The 10,061-nt window shown below is 42.6% G+C and overlaps 1 protein-coding gene across 2 annotated transcripts in view; it reads right to left on the bottom strand.

The window, feature by feature from the left end:
- Positions 1–348: 348 nt before the first annotated feature.
- Positions 349–10,061, bottom strand: part of PRPF18 (pre-mRNA processing factor 18) — a 57,572-nt gene continuing 47,859 nt past the window's right edge. For both annotated transcript variants that reach the window (XM_055543863.1, XM_055543864.1), the window contains one exon: positions 349–1,664. In XM_055543863.1, the coding sequence (XP_055399838.1) occupies positions 1,584–1,664 (81 nt within the window). In that variant the 3' untranslated portion in view covers positions 349–1,583. The remainder of the gene's footprint in view (positions 1,665–10,061) is intronic.

Genomic DNA, 10,061 nt, shown 5'->3' with positions numbered 1-10,061 from the left:
CATTGTTGTCGCATCTTATGAAAGTCTGTCTCTTATTGCTCTACTAAGCTTCATTCAGTTCTAATTAATTTAATAAGAAATGGTTTTCTAAAGTGGGGTGAAGGGCAAGGAACACTGATTCAATTCAGGACAGCAGGCCTCAGCCACCATTGAGCAAATAACCAGCAGACACAATCAGCCCAGCATAGCCACAGACCCCACAAGTGGCCAAAACTGGCTTTCAAGGCTTTCCAAGAGGGGCCAGAATAAGTAATTGAATCCACCTGCACACTGTCCTGACCAGTGGTCTGGGAAAGCCACTTTGTCTTCACTCTACCACCAACAAGGACACGATTGTTATGTACTGAGTTATTTGCCTGGTAGCGTGCTATACATTTTATTTCACTTAAAACAGTGATGCTATGAGGCATGGACAATGACTACCACCATCTGCAGACAAGGAAGCTGAAGTTTAGAGAGATGAAGTGCCTTGCTCGTGGGTGTACAGACATACACATGCCTGTGTTGCTGAAATGTGAGGCGAGGCAGTTCTGATGTCAGAGTCCCACTCCTACCAGGAGCCGCCAGCACCACTCCACCTGGTCAAGTACCATTCTACTTACCCACCTGTCTCTATCCACTGAGTCCTCTCGACTTCTAAAGCGCAGTGATTCATCACAGTTATCTGGGTGTGACACTGTGCAAGAGTCAAAAGAAGTCCTCGCTTGAGTCAAATCAGACCAAGCCCTTCAACTTGGGCAGTGACAAGAGTCCAGCATCCTTCTCTTTGGCCGGTGAGACGGAGCGTGACCAGCCATCCACCACGGTCTCGGGAGGATGACATTTGCAGGCAGTCCTATTCTAGGAAGAGCCAGCAGCAGCCCTGACAATCCATTTCCTCACCTTGAAACCTTGATGCCTGGGGCTACTGAATTTGAACTTCTGTTGGTTTAATATACCATTTTTGTTTTCCAAACTTCTACTTCCTGTTAATTCTGTTCTGAGAGATGACCAATACTATAATGTGTATCTTTAAAGGATAAAAGCTTTAAAACGCAAGATAGACACTTAATAATAAAAACATTTACATTCAAATATATTGCAAGGTGGCAAAAGTCAAGCAACATTTAAGGACAATCAAGTTTCACTAAATGGTTCCATATTTTTGTTGAAAAATATAAAAATATTTCTCTATAAACAAAACATAAAAGGCAACATGAAAATTACCATATTTTATAGAAATCATTAAGTCCATCCTCAAATGTTCCTCTTTAATCCTTTCATTTCAACTTTTAGGTCTAGAGGGGAAAAGTTATTTTAAACCGTGTCCTGTGACTGTTTTAAATTTACACATTTAAATTACTGGGGAAAGTCTTTAGTACTTAATCTTTTGACTACTTAAAAGTAAGACACAAAAATCACTCTGCAGTCAGATGTGACATGAGAGCCAACACAGGTTCTTAAAACCAAGAGCTGCATTAGGTAGAACTCAGAGACCACAAACTCCTTTTTTCTTCTTCCCTCATTGCAACTGGTGGTGATTCCAGAAGTCCGTGATAGGCTTCCTTAAGCTTCTCTTGATATTTACACACCGCACACAGATCTCATAGTGCATTGTACTCCACACATTTTGATGGATCTGTAGGAAAGTGCTTCTGGCAAATGGTCATTAACCTCTTCAGTCCCTAAGAAAATTAAAAAAAAAAAAAAAAATAGTGGTTGGCTATGATATGATTAAACTTTTTAAAATGTTTATTAATTTTTTATTTCTCGCTGCCCTAGGTCTTCATTGCTGTGCACAGGCTTTCTCTAGTTGTGGCGAGTGGGGGCTATTCTCCAGTTGCGGTGCACAGGCTTCTGGTTGTGGTGGCTTCTCCTGTAGTGGAGCACAGGCTCTACGGTGTGCGAGCTCCAGTAGTTGTGGCTCCCCAGCTCTGGAAAACAGGCTCAACAGCTGTGGCACACAGGCTTAGTTGCTCCGAGGCATGTGGAATCTTCCTGACCCACTGCACCCATGTCTCCTGCACTGGCAAGCAGATTCTCTACCACTGAGCCATCAGGGAAGCCCTCAAACAACTCTTAAGCTAAGTGAAATCACCAAAAACAGAACAAAACAACAAGAAAAAATGCCTGCCAATCCCTGAGGTCCCACAGGAAGCAGATAACACAAATATAAATTACTTCTATGAAGTGAGTTATAATCTAAGAGATTAAACATCAGAGAAACAAGATTTTTCAAACATCTTACTTAAAGTCTTTTGTGGGTTCAAAGACTGTCCATATTATGCTGTCTAAGGACTGGGAGTATGGAGGGAGGCTATCTTTCAGCTCATTTCCAAGAAGGAAGACGTGCTGGCAAAGAGAGACCAGGGAATTTGCTTTCTTCCTAGCTTTTTATTGTTATATCCTATACCTAAGAGGGTATTTGCTTCAGGATAAAGACCCTTCTGGCTTTAGGCCAGCTTTTCCTACTATGAATTCTAATCATGTGGATGCAGAATTGGATCCATGAAATCCATGAAAATGTCTGCAATATCGTTAATCTGGGATCCTAAGTTTTCTCAAGGGAACAGGTGAGAAGAGAGGCAAAGCCAGGAAAGGGAACACTGATGAAATACTAAACAGCTTCAGTCCACAGCAAAACACAGCAAGTTTTATTATGAACCAATAAAGGCAAATTGATGGTAAGACAAGTAGGGGTCATTTTCCTTACACTACAGGATTAGAATTTCAGGAGTCTGTGCCTTTACAGAAGATAACTGTGATGCTTAGATGCACTCACTAAGCTGATTCTCTGATTTAAAAATAAATATTAAAAGAGTCTCCATTATAAAGTTACCATGGAATGTTACAATAAATATTTGCAATAAGGACTGCTAGCACCCAGCACAGATTTTTAAAGGGGCATAATCTCATGATAGTCTATGAATATTTCCCAAATGGAAACAAATCTTCTCAATTAGATCTCTCACGATTTTAGTTTCAAGTTGCTTGAGGATGCTTAAACCAGTTCAGATAAGGAGCAGCTTAGCTTAGCTTACTGCAAATAACTTAAAATCAGTAGTATTCTTAAATAGTTTTTACTTATATAAAAATAATACATCTATTTAATAAATCCTTATTCAGGACCTACTATATGCCAAGCAATGTTCTAGGCTGTGGGAATACAGCAAAGAATAAGAGAAAAATCCCCATTCTCATTGAGAATGCATTCTAATAAAGGAAGACGAGAACAGGTGTAAGACAAGAAACAAAATGACTATGTCAATGTCTAATATGTTGAATGATGGTAAGTGCTATGGAGAAGATCAGGCAGGCAATCGGTGTGCATGCTGTGAGAAGTGACCAGAAGGACTCTGGCTTTCCCTGAACACAAGAGCCACTCAAGCGCTCTGAGCAAGAGAACATCACAGTCTGGTTTGTATTTTAAATGCATCCCTCTGGGTGCCGTACAGATACTGAACACAAGAGAGGCAAGGCAAAGAGCTCAGAGCAGACACTGCAACCATCCAGAGAAGAGAGGTTGGTGGCTGGAACCAGGTTGGGGCAGTGGAGGTAGTGAAGGGATCAGATTCCAGATGTTATTTGAATATGGAACCATCACGGTTTGCTGATGTGGGCTGAGAAAGAGAAAAGCCAAGGATAATGCCATGTTTTGTATACTTTAAATGGGTAAATTTAATGGCATGGTATGAAACTCCAGTACTTTGGCCACCTCATGTGAAGAGTTGACTTATTGGAAAAGACTCTGATGCTGGGAGGGATTGGGGGCAGGAGGAGAAGGGACCGACAGAGGATGAGATCACTGGATGGCATCACTGACTCGATGGACGTGAGTCTGAGTGTACTCCGGGAGTTGGTGGTGGACAGGGAGGCCTGGCATGCTGCAATTCATGGGGTCACAAAGAGTCGGACACAACTGAGCAACTGAACTAAACTGAACTGATACTGTAATGCCATAACTCTCAACTCCATTGTTACTATGTGTTTGGTCTTGGTCTTTCATGTTGGAAACTTCCACGAACACCTAATGATCCTAAGTGAACATGCGTATTTATGAGTAAGGCAATAAGGAGCTAAAGGAAACTCAATGAATGGGCAGGGCTTATCAGTGGAACTTCATTTTAGGACAATATGGCAGTAAGACAGTTTTTTCAGTGTTGGAATGCTAAATGTTAGTAACTGGACATTTTTTCTCTTGGGTCAGTTCAGAGAAGAACTTCCGTTCCTGAGCTGGCAGTAAAAGCCCACTTGCCAGCATCAGAGGAACCAAAGGAGAAGAGGAAACAGGGGTCCCATTTGTCAACACATATACTCTCACTTGAATTGTCTGTTCTGAGTAGGGAATCTCTCCTTGCCTGATGGTAGAATCCCTCAGAACATTTGTTTTCTGAAAGAGAGGAGATGGGAATGGGAGCCCACTTGCACAGGAGAAGGAACCTCTGGACAATTTATCCTAATTTCAACCACTCCTTCATTTTCAGCCCCATCCCACAGTCTGGCCTTTTTTAAGTGCCTAAACATCCCACGTCCTGAGCCTTTCTAGATTCTACAGATTCCTCATTAATGACTCCTTAATGACTTTCTCCCCACACAGTATTAACTAAATTGTTTTTTTTTTAAATCATTATTGTTTCCAGGAAAATATTCTGCATTTTAAGAAGTCCGATGAACTATACATTTAAGCTGATACACTGAAGATGGTACACGTAACTGTACACTCAAGATGGTAAAGCTGAGTAAGGAATTTTTTAATGTTCAACTTGGTAAAATCTATGACAAATACTTCAGTTTTTAAAAATCTAATAGTAAGCATTAGAGAATATTCTAGATAAGGTATAGGAATATCAAATATGGCTACAGTTTGCTGTATGATAGCTTGTGATACAGGATACAAATCCTGGATAATGAGAGTTGTTTATATCCAGATAAATCAATGAACCATTAAAACAATCAACCTGCATCAACTAAAGCAACACCAATTCTTTATTACTGCAGAAAACAAAAACTTCTCAAAACCTAACCAAACTACAACCATAACCTTTTAGATTTGTCTTACCTTATGAACTATCATTAGTCAATAGAACTTGAGGAAGATTTTAAGTAATCTTTTTACTTCAATGTAAGATATTTGAATATTCACCAGAAGGACTGATGCTGAAGCTGAAGCTCCAATACTCTGGCTGCCTGACGCAAAGAGCCAACTCATCAGAAAAGACCCTGATGCTGGGAGAGATTGAAGGCAGAAGGAGAAGAGGGTGGTAGAGGATGAGATGGTCCACTCCATGGACATGAATTTGAGTAAACTCCAAGAGACAGTGGAGGACAGAGGAGCCTGGCATGCAGTAGTCCATGGGGTGGCAGTCGGATACAACTTAGGGACTGAATACCATCAAAGGAAAACATTATTAAATCAATTATTTCTGTCCCTGTCACTAGTGTACCCCGCAAGAACAGAGTCTCAAAGATGAAAGCACAGATGTGTTTAGTGACGCAGCATAAGAACATGAAGAACAGGGGTAAGTTAAGAATGTTCTCCACTTAGTTATTTAAATTCTCTCAATGAAGTCGAAGGATGCTTAATAACTGTTTTTCAGGAGGGTCTTATCCGCATTGGACAATATCAGCACCCTCATTCTCCACATGTGCATGTTGCCTGGGGTCCCATTGCTTCACTGGGTGCCTCTCTGCCTGGGACTGGGGCCTGCGGTGGAGGGCCTCCTACAGCCACCCTACACCCTCCAGAGTGGCTAGTGGAAGGGGTCATGTGGCCTAGAGATGCTGGCTGGACCCTTTCCTTGGGGGCCTCCTTCCCAGGGACTTTGAGGTACATAAGATGTGCCTAAGATAGCAGAGTAGAAGAATGTGCACTCATCTCCTGTGAGAACTCCAAAAATGCAACTAGCTGCTGAACAACCATTGACATGAGAATGTTGGATCCCAACAAAAAAGATACCCCATGTCCAAGGGCAAAGGAGAAGCCCCTACAAGACGGTACAAGGGGCAAAATCAGTTTTAGGATCAAACCCCATACTCGCCACAAATGCTCGAAGGACTCAAACAAAACCTTGTGCACACCAGGACCCAGGGATCTCACAGAGACTGAGCCAGACCTGCCTTTGAGTGTTTGAGTGTCTCCTGCAGAAGCACAGGTCAGCAGTGGCCTGCCATGGGAACAGGGGCTCTGGCTCCAGCAGACCCGGGAGGCGCAGCGTGTGAATCCCACCGAGTGACCAGGCAGACAACCCACAAACTGGAGAACAATTATACCAAAGAAGTTCCCGCACTGTTGCAAAAGTACTAGGGTCCACAACAGATTTCCCAATCTGGGGATCCAGCAAAGGGACTGAGAATCCCCAGAGAATTTGACTTTGAAGGCGAGTAGAATTTGATTACAGAACTTTCACAGGACCGGGGAAACAGACTCTTGGAGGGCACAAACAAAACCTTGTGCACACCAGGATCCAGGAGAAAGGAGCAGTGGCCCCACAAGAGACTGAGCCAGACTTCTCTGTGAGTGTCCAGGAGTCTCCAGCAGAGGCGTGGGTCAACAGTGGCCTGCTGTGTGATCTGGGGCATGGAATACAACAGTCCTGGCAAAAGCCCTTTTGAAGGAGGTCACCATTACCCCTACCATAGTTTGGCCTCAGGCCAAACTGCAGGAAGGGAACACAGCCCCACCATCAAAAGACAATTGGATTAAAGATTTACTAAGCATGGCCCCTCCCCAAGAAAGGCAATGCCAAAGAATGCTCAAACTACTGCACAATTGCACTAATCTCACATGCTAGCAAAGTAATGCTCAAAATTCTCCAAGCCAGGCTTCAGCAATACGTGAATCATGAACTTCCGGATGTTCAAGCTGGTTTTAGAAAAGGCAGAGGAACCACAGATCAAATTGCCAACATCCATTGGATCATCGAAAAAGCAAGAGAGTTCCAGAAAAACATCTATTTCTGCTTTATTGACTATGCCAAAGCCTTTGACTATGTGGATCACAATAAACTGTGGAAAATTCTGAAAGAGATGGGAATACCAGACCACCTGACCTGCCTCTTGAGAAACCTATATGCAGGTGAGGAAGCAACAGTTAGAACTGGACATGGAACAACAGACTGGTTCCAAATAGGAAAAGGAATATGTCAAGGCTGTATATTGTCACCCTGCTTATATAACTTATACGCAGAATACATAATGAGAAACTCTGGGCTGGATGAAGCACAAGCTAGAATCAAGACTGCCTGGAGAAATATCAATAACCTCAGATATGCAGATGACACCACCCTTATGGCAGAAGTGAAGAACTAAAGAGCCCTTGATGGAAGTGAAAGACGAGAAGTGAAAAAGTTGGCTTAAAACTCAACATTCAGAAAACTAAGATCATGGCTTCCAGTCCCATCACTTCATGGCAAATAGATGGGGAAACAGTGGAAACAATGGCTGACTTTATTTCTGGGGGCTCCAAAATCACTGCAGATTTCATGCTGACTACAGCCATGAAATTAAAAGACGCTTACTCCATGGAAGGAAAGTTATGACCAACCTAGACAGCATATTAAAAAGCAGAGACGTTACTTTGCCAACAAAGGTCCGTCTTGTCAAGGCTATGGTTTTTCCAGTGGTCATGTACAGATGTGAGAGTTGGACTGTAAAGAAAGCTGAGCACTGAAGAATTGATGCCTTTGAACTGTGGTGTTGGAGAAGACTCTTGAGAGTCCCTTGGACTGCTAGGAGATCCAACCAGTCCATCCTAAAGGAAATCAGTCCTAAATATTCACTGGAAGGACTGATGCTGAAGTTGAAACTCCAATACTTTGGCCACTTGATGCCAAGAGCTGACTCACTGGAAAAGACTCTGAAGCTGGGAAAGATTGAAGGCAGGAGGAGAAGGGGATGACAGAGGATGAGATGGTTGGATGGCATCACCGACTCAACGGACATGAGTTTGAGTAAACTCCAGGAGTTGGTGATGGACAGAGAGGCCTAGCGTGCTGCAGTCCATGAGGTTGCAAAGAGTCAGACAGCACTGAGTGAGTGAACTGAACTGAGCATGGCCCCGCCCATCAGAGCAAGATGCAGATTTCCCCATAGCCAGACCCTCCCATGAGGAAGCTTCCACAAGCCTTTTATCCTTATCCATCAGAGGGCAGACAGAATGGAAACCACAATTACAGAAAACTGATCACTTGGATCACAAGCTTGTCTCACTCAAGAAGCTACAAGCCATGCCATGTAGGGCCACCCAAGACAGTAGTCATGGTGGACAGTTCTTACTAAACATGGTCTACTGGAGAAGGGAGTGGCAAATGACTTCAGTATTCTTGCCTGGAGAATCTCATGAACAGTACGAAAAGGCAAAAAGATATGACACTGAAAGATGAATTCCCCAGGTTGGTAGGTGGCCAATATGCTACTGGGGCAGAGTGGAGAAATAGCTTGAGAAAGAATGAAGAGACAGAGCCAAAGCAAAAACAATGCCCAGTTGTGGATGTGAGTGGTGATGGAAGGAAAGTCCGATGCTGTAAAAAAACAATACTGCATAGCAACCTGGAACATCAGGTCCGTGAATCAATGTAAACTGGAAGTAGTCAAACAAGAGATGGCAAGAATGAACACTGGCATTTTAGGAATCAGTGAGCTAAAATGGACCAGAATGAGCAAATTTAATTCAGATGACTATTATATCTACTACTGTGGGCAAGAAGCCCTTAGAAAAAATGGAGTAGCCATCATAGTCAACAAAAGAGTCCAAAATGCAGTACCTGGGTGCAATCTCAAAAACAACAGAATGATCTCAGTTCACTTCCAAGGCAAACCATTCAATATCACAGTAATCTAAGTCTATGCCCCAAACACTAATGCTGAAGCAGCTGAAGTTGAACAGTTTTATGAAGACCTATGAGACCTCCTAGAACTAACACCAAAAAAAATGTCCTTTTCATCACAGGGGACGGGAATGCAAAAGTAGGAAGTCAAGAGACACCTGGAATAACGGACAAGTTTGGCCTTGGAGTACAAAATGAAGTAGGGCAAAGGCTAACAGAGCTTTGCCAAGTGAGCACACTGGTCATAGCAAACACCCTCTTCCAACAACACAAGAGAAGACTCTATACATGGACATCACCAGATGGCCAATGCTGAAATCAGATTGATTATATTCTTTGCAGCCAAAGATGGAGAAGCTCTACACAGTCAGCAAAAACAAGACCAGGAGACGATGGTGGCTCAGATCATGAACTCATTATTGCAAAATTCAGAATTAAATTGAAGAAAGCAGGGCAAACCACTAGACCATTCAGGTATGACCTAAATCAAATCCCTAACAATTATACAGTGGAAGTGAGAAATAGAATCAAGGGATTAGATTTGATAGACAGAGTGCCTGAAAAGCTATGGACAGAGGTTTGTTAATACTATACAGGATATAGTGTTCAATGATATACAATGATTCACTGATACACAGTGTTCAAAATCATCCCCAAGAAGTGAGCAAGTGACTGAAAGCTGCTCAGTCATGCCTGACCCTTTGCAACCCCATGGACTATAGTCCATGGAATTCTCCAGGCCAGAATACTGGAGTGAGTAGCCTTTCCCTTCTCCCGGGGATGTTCCCAATCCAGGGATCACACAGGTCTCCCACATTGCAGGTGGATTCTTTACCAGCCACAAGATGATGAAAAGGAAAAAGTAAAATGATTGTCTGAGGAGATCTTACAAACAGCTGAGAAAAGAGAACTAAAAGGCGAAAGAAAAAAGGAAAGAAAAATCCATCTGAATGCAGAGCTCCAAAGAATAGCAAGGAGAGATAAGAAAGCCTTCTAAGTGATCAATGCAAAGAAAGAGAGGAAAACAATACAGTGGGAAAGACCTAGAGATCTCTTCAAGAAAATCAGAAATACCAAGGGAGCATTTCAAGCAAAGATGGGAACAATAAAGGACAGAAACTGTATGGACCTAACGTAAGTAGAAGATGTTAAGAGGAGGTGACAAGAATACACAGAAGGACTATACAAAAAATATCTGAATGACCCAGATAACCATGATGGTGTGATCACTCACCTAGAGCCAGAAATCCTGGAGTG

The sequence above is a fragment of the Bubalus kerabau genome, chromosome 13, assembly GCF_029407905.1.
Source record: "Bubalus kerabau isolate K-KA32 ecotype Philippines breed swamp buffalo chromosome 13, PCC_UOA_SB_1v2, whole genome shotgun sequence".
NCBI classification, from domain to species: Eukaryota; Metazoa; Chordata; class Mammalia; order Artiodactyla; family Bovidae; genus Bubalus; species Bubalus kerabau.
This window is presented reverse-complemented; position numbering and strand designations above follow the sequence as displayed.